Source organism: Aulonocara stuartgranti, assembly GCF_965226115.1.
Source record: "Aulonocara stuartgranti genome assembly, chromosome: 23".
Classification (NCBI taxonomy): domain Eukaryota; kingdom Metazoa; phylum Chordata; class Actinopteri; order Cichliformes; family Cichlidae; genus Aulonocara; species Aulonocara stuartgranti.
Window position 1 is genome coordinate 7,005,722 of NC_138958.1, and position 16,503 is coordinate 7,022,224.

General features: G+C 39.9%; 2 protein-coding genes across 4 annotated transcripts in view; both read left to right on the forward strand.

The window, feature by feature from the left end:
- Positions 1-5,802, forward strand: part of fam20b (FAM20B glycosaminoglycan xylosylkinase) — a 43,870-nt gene extending 38,068 nt beyond the window's left edge. For both annotated transcript variants that reach the window (XM_082523745.1, XM_082523744.1), the window contains 3 exons: positions 1,473-1,664; positions 4,536-4,595; positions 4,681-5,802. In XM_082523745.1, coding sequence (XP_082379871.1) covers positions 1,473-1,664; positions 4,536-4,595; positions 4,681-4,912 — 484 coding nt within the window. In that variant the 3' untranslated portion in view covers positions 4,913-5,802. The remainder of the gene's footprint in view (positions 1-1,472; positions 1,665-4,535; positions 4,596-4,680) is intronic.
- A 4,555-nt stretch (positions 5,803-10,357) lies between these two features.
- Positions 10,358-14,851, forward strand: LOC309701628 (uncharacterized protein). Of its 2 annotated transcripts, none has more exons than XM_082525791.1 (3): positions 10,358-10,627; positions 12,778-12,826; positions 13,000-14,851. In XM_082525791.1, exons 1-3 carry the CDS (start codon positions 10,475-10,477, stop codon positions 13,371-13,373), a joined length of 576 nt encoding a protein of 191 aa, XP_082381917.1. In that variant the 5' UTR covers positions 10,358-10,474; the 3' UTR covers positions 13,374-14,851. The 2 variants fall into 2 exon arrangements, with proteins under 2 accessions (XP_082381917.1, XP_082381918.1); XM_082525792.1 differs by having other exon boundaries at positions 12,781-12,826.
- Positions 14,852-16,503: the final 1,652 nt, after the last annotated feature.

Sequence of the window (16,503 nt, forward strand, 5' to 3'; positions counted from 1 at the left end):
TAGTTTGTAGCCTTTTCAAATTCAAGTAAAAAGAAATGAGGGTTCACTCAAGAATTTTACACTGCACTGTGTCTGTGTTTTATTACTAAATTCAAGTTAGACCCATTATTCCTCCTGTTTCAGTTTATCTCAGTTTATTCTATTACTGTAATATTGACAATGCGATGTCAAATGGGAAGAATGGTCCTCAAACTTCTTCTGGCATGCCATCCATTGGATCCCAACCACATTTTATCATTATCCCCCAAAAATAAAAAATGCTAGTTGAGTTCTAGTGATGTAAAGTTCAGAATGATTACATTTGAAAACTGTTTAGTTGCACTTTCAAAAGAAAAATCATATTCATTTGACTTAGTTTGTCAGTTTGTTGTCAGTTGTCAGTTTTTCCACCCAGTGGTCACTCATGTCCCACCTGCAGCAGCTTTATTCCACACCAGTGGGGTTTTCCAGATTGAAGTGGGGAACCGTTTTCAGTTTTTCAGTTTAACTTGCAGTTGTATGAAATTTGCAACAAATTCTGATGGAAACATTAACCTGAAAATTAAATCAGTGCTACAGACTTGCTAGAAATCTCTCCACTTCAACTACTGTATCTTACCATGAAACAAAATAGATTGCACTGTCCTTTTTTGTCAATTATTAACAATAAAAGAGGATCCAACTTGGATGTGGAACTTTTGGCATGTGGAACTTTTAGTGAAATAAAGTTCCACATGCCAGTAACAACACATGACTCGTATATTGAAGGAAATTATAAAGTTTGGTTTCACTCTCCTTTTTTCCCACCATGGTCATCTGTGCCCCCATGAGTCGTTTTTGCTCCACTCATGGGGGCATCCCCACATTTTGAGAGTCATTGACCAAAGGGAACCAAAACAAGGGAGTTGGCTTTCATTATGATAGGTCACTTGTAACCATTGTCCTTAATGTAAATATGTAAGAAAAGTTGTGTATGTTTCTGTTCCGTGTCCTGTGTACTTTGTTTGTATATGTGTCTTTTTGGCTGCTGTTACAACCAAATTTCCCCTTGTGGGACAATTAAAGGATTATTCTATTCTATTCTATTCTCACTGGTCTCAAAATATTGTGTGAAGGCCACTGAAAATAAGGGATTGTGTTGCCATCAATACCAGAAGTTTGATTGCATTTCAGCAAATTAACTCTACACTTTGACACGTGCATTTTCTTAAGTGTAAGTGTTGTTAAATGTTTCACTTTACCAGAGAACGTCTGGCGCTGCGATGCTGTATTAGTGAGCAAATTAACAGCAGTAAGAGAAGCAACCTGGTCTTATTTTTAGGATCTTTTTACTTTTTAATAATTCTGGCTTTCTAAAACCCTGAAATGACCTGAAGTGGTTTTTCTTTTCTTTTCCTGTGTGAGGGGCATGGTTATGCACGCTCCCTGTTTGACAATATGGTGATGTGCGAAAATCTTACTTCAGACGATTTGAACGTGTGTTTATTTTTCAGGTGGGAGTATGACGAGAGCTACTGTGAGGCAGTGAAGAAGATGCCCCCATATGATGCAGGGCCAAGGCTGCTAGATGTTATTGACACGGCGATTTTTGATTACCTTATTGGAAATGCTGATCGTCATCACTACGAAAGTTTCCAGGACGATGGAGGTGCCAGCATGCTTATCCTTCTTGACAACGCCAAGAGGTGAGCTGTGGGTTTCGTGGTTTTTTTTGTTTTTGATAGTTAGGTGGGGGGAGGGGGGGTGCTCTTCATGAAAACGGGAATCCAAAATGGGACTTTCCCTCCTCAGATGAATGTTTACTTTTTCTTACTGGCTTTAATTACTTAACCATTTCCAAACTTAAGTGGGAATACTGTCCATCCAGTAAAGAAAAACTGCAAGTTTAACCAGAAATCTTGTGTAAAATTGCAGCTAATTCTGTCAGAAACAATAACTTTTGAAATAAATCAGTGTCACGGACTTACTGGAAAATTCTGCACTCTGTTCATAACAATAGTCTGAATATTTGTTGGTTTAAAATGGAGCACTGTAACAAAAAATAATTTCCCCCAGGGATCAATAAAGTATTCTGATTCTGATTCTGATTTTTCAGACTAATAATTATATTTTCATTTTCAGGTTGTTGTTTTTTTTTTTTGTTGTTTTTTTTTTTACATTTTCCGGTGCTCGTCTTTTATTTTATTTCTTTTTTTATTACAAGAATTCACTTATCACTATTGAAGCTACTTTATAACTGACTCATGAAGAACACCCACTTCCATGAAGTGAGGACTTTGAGATGTTAACCCGTCTTTGAAGTTATTTTTGTTTTTGCTGATCAAAACCCAGCAGTGGAAAATTTCTAAGCAGCATTTTTCAGTATTGGCAGGATGAGGTTAAGTGTGGTAAGAAACAAACCTTTTACTGGGAATAATGTATACCAATAGAAGTGCTGAGTAATTTCTTGTCTTTCCTTTTTTTAATGAAGAGTATAATCTATATTTTCTATGCAGTGAAAATACCCTGCAGCTGGTACTCTTTGCAGGCCAATAATGGCCCAATTCTTGGATTTTTATTAGAACTCTTTCAGATTAAGCTGGAAGCAATGGATTCTTGCTCTCTGTCATATAGCTGACTAGCATTGGTAAGGCTAATTGTGGAATTCATTTTAGTTCTTACCAACATGATCAAAACAAACTACACCTTCTTTCAACAACACATGGCATATTACCGCGTGCCATTTATTTTTTCATTTATTCATTCATTCATTCATTCATTTATTTATTTATCTATTTATTTATTTAATTATTTCACAAAAGCTAAGCTAAAGTCCAGAAACCATGTTTAAAAAACTCTGTGCATGCCATCATTCATTAGCTGGTAGAACCACTTCTAGCGGCAAGTAGTTTTCTGTATGACTTTATCAGCCTCTCACCTCATCATGCAGGAATTTGAGCCCACTCGCTTACCACATTGACTGAGTTTATTGAGGTTTAAATGCATTCATTTAAGCCCAACTGGCCTTTCAGTTAGAGGTCTGGATTTTTTGGTTACTGCAACACTCTGATTCTTTGAATTTTCGGCCATTGTGTTGTAGAGTTGCTGCTGTTCTGCTCGTTGTGTTGCATGACCCAGTTTAGGCCAAGCGTTAGCTGTTGGACGGATGGCTTCACCTTTGACTCTACAATACTTTGAGTCAAGCATGAACTCCTTTGTATACCAGTTACTGCTAGTTCCCCATTTCCTGTCATTACCCCTCCAACACTGTGCTGTCAGTTGCTATGAGGTGTTTGTTCTCATATGCTATGCTTGATTTTCAACAAACGTGGTTTTGTGCATTATGGGTAAATATCTCATTAAGTTACATTTACATGTAACACACTAATTGAGGCCTGTAGATTATGAGATGTAACACTTGTGTTGTTTGCAGTTTGCTGCGACGCCCACCCCTGTTTCTGAAACACATATTTTGTTTAGTATTTTGTCCTAGTTCCCTGTGATCTTTTTTTTCTTTCCAATGATCGGCCGCAACCAGTTGCAGCAGATGGTGGCTTCTCCCTGAGCCTGGTTCTGCTGGAGGTTTCTTCCTGTTAAAGTGGAGTTTTTCCTTTTTGAGGTTTTTCTCTTATACTGTAGCATCTTTACCTCACAGTGTAAAATCCCTCACGACAAATGCTGTGGCAAACTGGAGATATATAAATAAACTTGAAATGAAAAATTACATTTCCCACTTATGAATCGTTCTCAATGCAGAATGATGGGTTTCAAATTGTTTGCAGATGGCCTTAAACCTTTGCCAGATTGTCAGGAAGCAACAATTTCTCCTAAAATCATTCTTGATGTCTTTCCTCCTTGGCATCACACACCTAAATGCTCCATACCTGCTTGCCCTCATAATTTCTCTTAATTCAATAAGACACACACTTCTTCTGCATTCTGCCCTAGTTTTTGTTGCATAAATGATGACACAGTGTAATATGTCAAGTGTTGTTGTTCATCTGAGTTTATTTAATTTTAGAACTTTTTAAAGACCAGATGATTTTGTTTATTATGTCCTGGTACATAAAACCTTGGAACTGAAAAAACTGTGTATATTTATTTTCACATTACTGCGTTACTGTATGTATTACAATCAAATTTAATTAGAAAAGGGCTTAAGAGCCTGACACTCTCAGTCTTAAAAGTCGTGTGAATAGGAATGAATGCATTTAGCTACATTGCCAGGAGAGTTTTCACAATGGGATACAGTTAGATCTTGTAATACATGATTTAACTGTATGTAAAGATATAAAATATACAGCTCCTGTTTGTTGAAGGTCATGCTAGTTTTGGACATGGCTGGACTCAGATCCAGACTCTAGTTTGGAAAGCTTTACGGGTTTTAGATTGTCCGAGAATCTAATAACTCCTCAGGAGCTCTTCAGAAACAGGGAAACTGCTATTCTAGCAAATTCAGTCGAGGTGTGTGCGTGTGTGTGTGTGTGTGCGTGTGCGTGTGTGTGTGTGTGTTTCAAGTGCTTTATGCTGGGTTTTTTTTTAATCTTTCGTAATTTTTCTTTTATGTCCTCGTGCAGCTTCGGGAACCCAGCTCTGGACGAGCGAAGCATTCTTGCACCACTCTACCAGTGCTGCATGTAAGTCGGAGAATTCCCAAATACAATTTCCTGTTTACCAGGTTATGTTTTTTTTCTACTGTAGTGTCTCTCCCTTTCTCGGTAGGGTTCGTGTGTCCACGTGGAATAGATTAAACCTGCTGCGAAGTGGAGCTCTGAGCTCAGCCATGCGACAGGCTCTGGCATTTGATCCCATTCACCCAGTCCTAGCTGAACCACACCTTGCAGCCCTGGATAGGCGTCTATCTGGAGTTATAGAAACCATAAAGCAGTGCATGGAGGCACAGGGCCCTGATAACACCCTAATAGAGGACCGAATGAACCTACCACATCCTTAAAAGGAAGGAAAGGAGAAAGGGAGGGGAAAAAAGCCAAGACTTTCCAGCCTGGACCTGGAGGGAGACGAGTGACCAAACAGATCAGCTCTGGTGTTTAAAGAAGGGACAGCAAAATGACAGGGTGGAATAAATGTTTCTCCCCCCGTTTCCCTTCTTTGTAATGCTGAACACTTGCACTCGAGTGATTCTCTAAAAGGTGCAAAATCATGGGATTCAAAGAGTTGAAACTGCGTCACCGTTAACCATTTAAACTTTCTCTCAGGACTGTTGTGCACTACAGGATGTGATCTGCTGTAAGGACCGCTTCTTCTATTACTACTGGTTTAGATGACACTCATGCCTTGTGCCAAATCCTCTCTCCTGGTCACGCTTCTCCTTGACAGTCGGCTAAGGAGAAAGGATGGAGATGAACATATTCGAGAAAGGAGGAGGGAATGTTAAATTGAGCCTGTTGTGAGTTGTTGTTGGTTCAAGCAGCTTGGAGTTTACAGTCCAGGAAACTGAAAATGTTTTTCTGTAGAAATGACAGGAAATTTAAAAAAAATATTTTTTTGAGCTGATTTGTTTTTCTCCCTTTCCTCGAATTGAAAAATAACTCGAAGAAATAGAGAACTGACTCAATTCTGTGTACATAACTAAAGTAACTAGTGATGTAGAATTATGAGACAAAAGAATATAAATTTGTGGATTATAAATTAAATGATGTTAAAGCTGTGTGTTTGTGTCCGGGGGTACGCGTGTGTGTAGATGAATAACTGCCACATTGTGTCACAAATAAGAAAGCTACTGACTTGCCCGACTCGAAGGATCATGATGCAGAGGTCAGGTGTGTGTGTGTGTGTGTGTGTGTGTGTTCGTTCATCTTTAACAATAAACTATTGTCTATTTAATTCCGATTTCTCTCAGGCAAACTTTCTTCTCTGTGTTCAGTACTTGAAAGTTCAAATCCTGTGGTCAGATGTGTGGAAGGGACTTTCACTTTAGTCTTACTAGTTTGGATATTTTTTTTTAGTCAGATTTGACCTGAAATATGTCACAGGTCATATCTGGAACACACCAACATTCAGTTTATTATAACTAGTTTTGTTTTTCGTGTTGCCTCGTCTCACTTTCTGTAAACGATTGTTTTGAATTGTTCAAATTTGAATCACCTCTCATGTCCTAAATGTAGTTCAAATTTAATGCAGCAGTTCCATATTAGTCAAAAAAAAAAAAACAGTTTGTGTCACGCTGTCTGATTTTTGTGCCATAGCTTTGATTAAAGGCTGGTTTCACTTATGGTGACCTTAGATTTTAATAGATATTGGGTTTTATAGAGCAAGTGCAGTTTGCACACATCGAGGGGAGAGAGGGGGGTATTTTAATGATTAAAGTGTGTGTGGGGGGGTATTTTCAGTTGTGGTTAGCACATCTGTGAGAAGTGAGTACCATCCATCCCCCTTTATTCTGTGATCCTCCGATGCCGTCAAGACTTCAAGAGCAGGTGATATGTCTGACTTGTGTTTTTGCTTTCAACTTTTCACCTTATATACACGCAAGAAAGCATTTAATCTCTGTTTGCTTTTTCTTTCAGAAGAAATGTTCCAGGGTGGGGGATGTAAAAGGATGTGTGTAGGCTTCTGATGATCGCACTGCTCTTCATGAGCTTTTCTTATTCTTCTGAGAGCTGAACTCGAAATACCCAGCTTGTCCAAAAAAGAAAAAAAGCCCTCATCCCTCTGAATCTGATTCGTGCCGCCGCAGTTCTTTTGGTTATGGATTTCCCCATGTGCACATATGCTTCTGTTACAGATCATCTTTCACCACTGTTACTTATAGTTATCACTTGACATTTACCTCATCTTTGTTAGTCCTGGCAGTGGTGGTACAATGTCTACAAGTGCGTCGTCTTAAACCCTTGATTGGTCTGGTTTTGTTGTGCTTTCTGTACCCACAAGGGCGGACGCTTCATTGTGAAACCATGTGGCAGGTCCCCCCCTTTCCCACAGGCAGGTGTTCACCGTCAGCTGCCTTCTCATCTTGCTGTCACATCCAGCATCTTCCTTGTTTGTGTGTGCAACAAGTCAGATGATATAGGACACCTGTTTCGTTTATGCTAAGCAGGTGTTTTACTTGGGACATATACCAAAACATTGAAACTTCATGAAAACCACAATGTTTATCATGTTGGGGCATGCCAGGTCATGTCATGTCAGAGATGCAGAGCGTGCTCTAACACAGGAGCAGCTCAAGTTTCCCGAGGCAGCCTAAATTTTCACTTCTCTCATCTGCTTAGTTATTCTCCTGCTTGTTGCGTCACCTGTGCCTACAGTGAAGGTAATGTGAACAAATGTACAATAAATAGTCCTATAACTCATGACAGCTGACACTAGATGTCCCCCTAGGATAATCTAGTAATTTTATAGATTCTCAGTGCAAACTTGGCACTGAATGTCACAAACATTTCAGAAGTCCCAACACCTATTACAGGAATATCAAAACCCAAATGTGTAGGAGATGAAGATAAAGCTGCAAAGTGTGAGAGCTGAGTCACTGTAAGTACCACAAGCACACTGTACATTACTCTTTGAATGAGGCAGCGAGGTTAGCGACATAGGATATTTTGCAAGGAAACCACAACAGTTTGAAGTCAAACTAAACGAATGACTTTGTGGGGAAACAACAGTAGCAGCAACATGATGAGGTGGTGGGCTATCAAGTAGGCTCCAAACCTTTGGGGTCTCCAGGCACACTGCGCACTGGCTAGTTTGCGGTAAATCGACATACATTGAAGTAAATGCGCTGCATTTTGACTCATCTTCAAGCTTCACATAAAAGTTGATGTGTACTTTTAGTGCAAAGAAGAATTCATTGATTTTTCTTTTTACATTTTAAGTAGTTTGTATTCTCGTCAGAATATTTTGCCATTTGAAGTTTAGAGTTTGTTGAGCTGATCAATGCCGCTCTTGTAAATGTGTGACAATCACTGGCTGTCAGATTAACTTAGTGCTAAGGCTGAAAACACAGAAACAGGTTGAGTGGTTGTCCCAAGATGATAAATCCACTGGCTGTGCTTAGTGACTTTCTGGATTAAAATGACCCCAGAGCAGCCTGAGAATGGGAATAATAGCATTTCTGTCATTGATTTAGATCAATTCAACATAACAAAAAAAAAATCCTTCTCAGTGAAAGGGTATATGCTATTTTAAGACTTCAACACCACAATAATAGTTTCAGTTTGTAGGGGTGCATTCTTTTAAAATAACTGCTGCACACTGCTTTAACCCAGCAACCGGAGCGGTCACAAGCCAGTTACCCCTAATGCCAGTCCCAATCCCAGATAAATGGGAAGGGTTGCATCAAGAAAAAGGCCATCTGGTGTAAAATCCTGGCAATAATCAAACATGTGGATCACAATGAATGAGATTTCCAAAAGAAGATTTATGGATGTAGTGAAGCAGGACACGTAGAGTGTTGGAGTGACAGAAGAGGATGCTGCGGACAGGTTGAGGTGGAGGCAGATGATCTCTTCTTGCGACCCCTGACAGGGTCAGCTGAACGAGGAAGAGGATGTGGCTGCTTTCACTGTAGGAGTGGAATTAAACAACGTGCTTTCAAACTTCCTGCCATTTTAAATAGAAAAAGTGCAGAGCCTAGTGTTTATAGACTTAAAAAGTTAAAGAAGAGTGACAAAGGGCAAACCAATATAGACTGTTGTCCCGCTTTGACACATTTATTGTGTTTCAGAAACTGTTCATGCATCTGTGCGAAACTGATTCAACATCATTCATCCAAATATATGGCGAGAAAGTTACCGCTCTAACAACTGCTAGTGATCAGTTTAGTAAATGCCATGGCATATGATTCACATCCTTTTCATGAAAGCTGTGCTCTACAAATAAGGCCATTGTTATTCTCACTGAAACCAACACCAATCAAGAAGGAAACGCTAATGACAGTATTAAGGTAAAGATTTTGTATTAATTAAGAATAACTTTACTTCTTGGTAGACTATTGAACTCTAAACCATCTCAGCAAAATGTCCCCCACAGCACTAAAGAGCTACAAGATACCCTCACTGTAGAGGCCAAGGCACGCACACACGCCAACCGCCGCCGCCACCAAGCTGTTTCCCATTTCTCTCAATCTTTATGCCAAGTTCAGCAGCTTCTTCATCAGTCTTCTCATTCGGGGAGGGTGATGGGAGATAGTTTGTTATTTTCTTATTAGCAGGTTGGCGGTTCGATCCCTGACTGCTCCAATCTGCATCCCAAAGTATCCATGGGCCATATACTGAACCCCAAGTTGCTCTGTGATGCATTCATATTTTTGAATGTTAGATAAAAAGCGCTTAGATGTTGCAAAAGGTGCGTGTGTGAATTTTATTAAATGCTGTAATAAAGCACTTTGAATGCTCGAGGAGAATAGAAAAGCGCTATATAATAACCAGTCCGTTTATTATTCAATTCTTTAATGTGGATCTCAAAAGTCAGTAATAAGGATGCTGAGGATCTCCGTCCACACCACTTTTCTGAATACCCCAAACTGTTGCCACTTCTAATTTAACCTAATTGAGACAGTTCGTCTGCTTTCGGTGTTTCAAATAGTGCTCGATCATATAGGCCTCAGAGAGATGGTCAATACTAAATACACCAAAAATAGCATTGTTCATTGTTTTATTTTTTTAATAAGGCCATCATCAAATCTTTACTTTTTCAGGACGATATTGGAAATTACACGCACGTCAGACACAGCAAAGGCAGACCAGTGCAGACCAGGGTTAGTTAGAAAAATAATAATAATCTTAATATTTGTGGAATAATTTGTAAAAATGTAGGACTTGCAAAGATAAATTTGCAAATTTGGTAGGGTAGGCACACACGTGTCTCCGTCAATTTCAAAGTAAAACCCACACTTTTGCCCAAAATAACAAAAAACAAAAAAACTGTTAAAAACTTTGTTAGCTTCATCATCCATTGTCTGCTCACATGTAGAGCAATAAACTAGATTTAAAGTGAACTGAGAGGTGGCAGCAGCCGTTTCTATCATTTCTCTGCTCATTAGTTAAGTCTGGGAGACCCGAAACAGACGCTGAATAAAATATCTTTTTACTTTATTTAGTTTAATCAGGTGTGTTATCACTGACACCAGATTACTGCATCACTCGTTTCCCAGAAACAATGTTTTTTCTTTCTTCCTCAGCATGCTCAAATCTCTCAGAACCCCCCGATGAATATTATGGGAACATTGATTGAAGCGCACACAATGTGGGAGGATTCACTCGGCTCGTTTTGTGTTAGAAGATCGCAAGCGTCTTGGCGCAAATCGGCACACTGACAGCCAATCAGCTCACGGTGCGCTGGTTTCGCTCCTGCTTCTCTCTCACTTTGTGAGCGTGTGCGCGTGTGCGTCTATCCCCAGCGTGTACATGGCACGAGCGCGCTGCAACCCCCCCACCCACACGATCTCAGACACAATAAAGTTAAGACCGTGAGCGATTTCCTTCCAGTCACTCCCCTCCTTTGCACTTGCCCACTCGCGTTTAAAGCCTCGCTGAGCTCCTGCAGGGAGCTCAGAGCACTGATGGAACAGGGGATGATGGATGCTGAGAGAGGTCGTGTGATCCACCGGAGAAAGCGCACAGGGACACTCGCGGTGGTGGTCGCCGTGCAGAACGTGGTCGTGGCCGCCTGCCTGATAGCCACTCTTTTCCTTTACTTGGACTTCCCGAAGGATGTGAGTACGCTGTGAGTGGAGAGGTTAAGTGGAGAGCTCGTGGGCAAGGATGCGCACACTTGGTTTGTCTTTAAGAACATTTTGGATGATTTTTTTAAACACCTGCAGTTCAATACCGAGTAAAACTCCTTAATGCACATTTATCTATCAACTTAAAGTTAATATTATAAGCAGCTCTGTTCATCCAGACGTTTTCTAGCTCTGGAACTCTTTTTGAAAGCTTGATACTATTATTACACTATTGTTATTTCAATATGATTAATATCTCTTAAAATAGTGTGGGGACTGCATGTTCTCAGAAGGGAAAGGAGACTGCAGAAACAAACTGTCAAATTACGATTAAAATATAAGAGTTACAACTAAAATGTCCTATCAGGTTTGGAAAGTTACTATAAAAGCTCCTGCTGCTATCTTAAGTTTCCCTTTGTGTCTGAGTGAACTATACGGAGCGAGATTATTTAAGATAACTTGCGCGGATAAAGGAAACTTTGCGAAAGTAACTGGTTGCATTAGGTAATCACAGCTGGAAATGCAGGTGGTACAGCACAGATTAGAAAAGTGCTCAGACTATTTTTTAGGCTATTTGTACCCGATAATATTAATTTGTCTTTGATCTGCCCGCAAAACTGAAGCGCTTTCCGCTTATCTTTATTTAAAGTACACTACAGCGTGACATCTGAGAACACAGATGCCCTGTGATGTTCAAATGCATCGGGTCTAACACTTCTCACCCTTATGTGCAGCTGTCACATTAAACTAAGCGGTGGCGGGCGATAACAGCAGATATATGAGCTCATCAGTTCACCAGAGCGATTTTCTGCATGATCGATCCCTCATTTTCGGCACATTTTGCCGCTAAAGCAAACAAACAAACAAAAACAAAAAAGCCTAATAATATTTCTTTCTTTTTGATCACATCATTTGACCAAATCTCCTACTTAAGTAGGCGGAACTCGTTCCGTCAATTTTGAACGGAAGAAGAGTGAAATGACGCATCAGACGCCCCCTTTATGCACAGCAGAGGCTGAATCAGAAAGCCTGACTTATAACAGAGAAAGTTGATAACCGCCGTCGTGGCACCTCTTATCTCTGACTGGGTTTTTTTTTTTTCATAAAGTTGATCGAACTAGCTAAAACAGAGAAAAGTTGTGTTCAAATGTGCTGATAAAACGTGTAAAGTAAGTAACCTAATGTTTCACGTGGCTCTGCATCAAGTCATGCTGTTTCAACTCGATAAGGTGGATGCTATATTTTAAGCGTCTGCGGCTCTCCTCTTTGAGAGAGATGCGTGTTACTATTCCATCCATCCATTTTTTCCCGCTTGTCCAATTCAGCGTCTCGGGTGTCTGGAGTCTATCGCAGCTGTCATAGGGCGAGAGGCGGGGCACGCCCTGGACAGGTCGCCAGTGTATCGCAGGGCTATCAAAATTCCAGATTATTGAATTAGAGGTGGATTGATTTGGTGCAGTAGTAGTAGTACTAGTAGTAGGTGCTGTTGCTTGTTATCACAGCGATGCCTTGAGGCGTGAATAGTCATCCAGGAAATCCCAAAAAGTTGATTCTGTTCATCTGGATGTAGCGTAGTGTCTTAAAGATCCGCGTTTAACTTTTGATTTTCAGTTTTAATTTTAAATTCTACAGTAACATAAGGCTTTCAGAGATTTGCTTGAGAAAACAGCTTTATTAGTGACACAAAAAAAGGAAAAAAGACGAAGCTAAACCGAGAGACAACCTGAATAGGCGCACTTTTTGAGGCTCTCCATATTCTTTGACCCGGATGACTGACAATCTGCATAGAAATAGCTGCACGGTTACTGTATAATGATGATTGTATTAGTGACTAACATTTGTTCTACTTTTAGGACATCTTGTTTATTCTTGAGATGCTACTCTCACTACTGTTTTTAATCAAGCTGCTGTGAGACTTTCCCTAGTTTCTGTCAGCCTGTCTATTTTCACACCGCATCACTTAACCGCTGTATCAAGCAAGTTTGTGCTTCCCAGAGTGAAACATCAAGAAATTGCAAAACAGAGCTGTGTGACCTTTACAAAGAAAAAAACAAAACAAAACACACAGAGGGCAATAAGAGCAACGAAGAAAATCTAGAAACCCAATAAGCCTCTAATCTTTGCGTTTTTTCTTTCCTCAGCAGACGTCAACTGACACGATTGTGCACATAGAGTTTGAACCTTTAACAGGTGAGAAAAATAAAACCTTTAGTTTCTGCTCTGATCTTCCCACCCACAGAGATACTGAAAAAGACTACAGAAAGTCATATCAAGTAAAAAGCGTGCTTTCACCTTAAAAAACAAAAAACAAAACCAAAAAACATGCTGCTCTCTTTGTCTCACATTGTATTTTCATTTTTCAGTCCCCCTAGGAAATATGACACTGAAGTTTAAGGAAATTGCAAGCAAGTACAAAATGGATGTAAATACGGATAAAAATAAGATCGACATCACATGCAAGGGGCCCTACATTTGGTATATGGATGTGTGCTACAAGTCGTTGACAAATGGGATGGTGACCACAGGGATACTGCAGCTGAAGATGGATGATACTGTTGTCAGTAACGTCACACTGACTGTTTCAGATGTGTTAGATGTCTGCAGGGGGCACCAGAGCGTAGTTTATCTCAGGGCAAACACGAAGTCTAGTCTGGACTTGAACCAAATAGATGGTTTCAAGGTCTTGAATGTGACCGTGGGCCTAAGCTATCTGCTGGGAAAAAGGTGTGAATTCTGATGAGGGCCAAGACGTGCCTTCAGGAGACCAAACCCAGAACTGGCTGGCATGAAAAGAAAACTCGACACTGAGCTGTGCTCATCTGCCAAGTGACAGCAGACACACTAAGCCTGATTCACGCTGATGACACGAGTTGTGTTGACAGAGTCTCTTTTTGTTTTCTTTAATCACCTCAGCCAGGGTTGCAGTGAAATCTCTACAGTGTGCGCGCAGCCCTGGGCACGAGCAACTTGGTGGATTTTGGTGGTGACACAATCTGTTTTCTTTAACACAAAATAGCTAAAAAAAAAAAAAGAAAAGAAAAGAAAAGAACAAAAAAAAGAAAGACAGTGTATTTGACTTCTTGAATAAGCATATTTTTTTATGCACAAAGACCACACTGATTCCCATTCTTAAACCATTCGGATTGAGGCTGTAACTGACTGTTATTTTTCTTATTGATTTATCCTCCATTTATTTATTAATTTTTATTTTTTACCATTGATGGTTTGATTCAGAAAACGAACCGAATACTGATTGTTTTTCCTTTTTCCTTTTAAACTCCTCGTGCTTATCTCCATTTCCTGGTGCCAAAAAGTGACTTTTTCAGCATCCAAAACCAAAGTTATTCAGCTTACTCATATATAGAAGATTGTTGTTGTTGTTGTTATTATTATTATTTTTTACATAAATGTTTGTTGTACCAAATGAATGTATTTGTTATGGTGCATTTGTCTCCTGTGTAGCTCCGATCTGAGTCTGTGAACTTTCTGTGTGCCAAAAAAAACATTCCTCACACATTTCTATGTTGGATTTTCTGTCATAATACCAGCACGACTACAGCAGAAACATGCAGGAGAGCCTTTTTTGCGGCTCTTTTTTGCCTACATGCTGTTAGACATTGTCTAATCTACTCTGTGCTTGTGGTGATGGATTATTACTTATCAGGCTAAATGATGCTGCAGTTACACTGGCACACAGACCTCTCAGAGTAAAGACCAGAGAGGAGATGAATGTAATGGGACTTTTTGATTGTATATGCACTTGCAGTGTGCACAGTCCTTGGATTTGTGTGTGTGCGTGTGTGCGCGTGTGTGTGTGTTTAAATTATGCATAAAGCACAGACCAAGTGTTGACTGAAGTTCATCATATTGTGGTGTATTAGTTAAGCTATTATATTTAAAATAAGAAGCCACATTTCATGATTGTTTGGCACACTGTAAAACATCTCGTACAATGTTTTAAGCAATGTCACATTCCGTGTCATTTTTGCTTACACTGGATGGTTTGATTTTTTTAAATAAAACATTTTATGCAGGCTGAAAAAAAAACTGTGTTTACATTTTTGTTTTCAAATGATCTGGTACTGGTGATACTTTGAATGATTGCAAACTGAGCTAAAGGAGGCTTCTTGTTTTAGCTGGATTTTCTGCTGCATGATTTAACAATGCATACTTAATCCAGGGTTTCTACCTCCTGTAAGGTTTGGCCTAGTTCAAATGTTGGGATGAAACTTTAATAAAAAAAAGAGTTTCCATTCATTTTGCAATAAGCTTCACTTCTTTGTTTTGATCGTTCCGACTCTCGCTCTGCCCCTCCCTTTCTGTGTGTACATGTGGCTCCTGTGAGAGTAAGCAGTTTCATCATCATTACCTGATAATTCAGCCTTGCTTAACCAAAAGTGAAAGTGAATTGCACAACTAGCCTTTCCATGTCACCCAGTGACTTAATGTGACACAACTTATGTACACTTCTGAACTTTCTACACTTTGAGTGTCAAACTCACTTTAACCCATTAAGCTTAGAGGTCTATTAGCTGAAAAGTTTGCATATTTCAGCATATTGTGTGTCATTAAAAAAATACTGAGGAAACTTGACAAGTGGAGGAAAGAAGAAAAAGTGGTGGGCCTAAAAAACAAAAATGGCCTACAGCAAATGAACAGTATCTGAAAGTCATGTCCTTAAGAAATAGGACAAATTCCAGCAAAGACCTGATGTAGGACCTGAGAAATGCATCTGAACCTTCAGCTGATCCATCTACTATTTACTGAAGCCTCATCAGAAAAGGAGTCAGTGAAGGGTGGTCTTTGAGAAGCCATTTGTCAGGAAGAGAAACGGCGAGAAAAGGCTGATGTATGAACACAGGTCTGATTAGAAGTCCAATCATCATCAGTATGTACGGAGGAGGTACAACAGTGAGCATCTACAGCTATCTGTAAGACACCACGAAGGCCTGTCGCTGTTTTGGGCTGCATTTCAGCATAACAGTGATCTCGATGACACTGCCAGTGCAGTAAAAGCAGAAATAAATCACACACTGGAATGCTATCGTTGAAGAAGTGTCATCTTGACAGAGAACAGAAGCATATATGTTGCATGAATGTAACTAAAGTCCAAGGCCTAACTGAGCAACATCTATAAATAAGATAATCTTGGGAGAATTTCAAAATTTGTCATGGTCCTGGGTCGGTGACCCAGCGTTATGAGTTTATTGTTATTATTTTTTAGTTTATTCTGATTTTATATTAGTTCTTTGGGTTTGGTTCTCTTGTTTTAATTATCCCTACCTGTGTCTTCCCCCTGTGCTCTGTTCGTGCCCCTGAGTTTCCTGTTTTACTTTGAAGGTTTGTTTCTAACTAGGTTCAGCTGTGTTCCCCTCTTCTGTGTCTCGTTTCCTTTGGTTGTATTTATAGTGTGTGCCTGCCTGTGTTCTTCATCGGTTTGTCTGCCCTGCCCTGCCCTCCCCTCTCTGTGCCATTTCCGTGTATCTTCCGGTGTCTTTTGTTTTCAGGTTTGTTTTTTTAGTTTCTCCCAGTTTAGGTTTATTTTTAGTTCAGCCCTTGCTTTTGTTATGTTTTGTGCACTGTAAATAAACTCACTCACATCACCGCCGCTGTCTGCTACTTGGATCCTCCTTCTCATCTCCACACGACTGCTGCCCCAGCCGTGACAAAATTCAAATATTAATTTCATAATCAGAGTGAAAGTGAGATTTGAGTGAGCCTCCTATTTTACATTGACAATCTCTGGGAACCACCAGCCTGCACTCCGAGACCTTTGTGCTCTGTCAGCATAAAATGTTGCAAAGAGGAATCCCGTTTCGGACTTTAAAGTGGTTTTTAAATTCCATCCATCCATCCATACGCTTCCG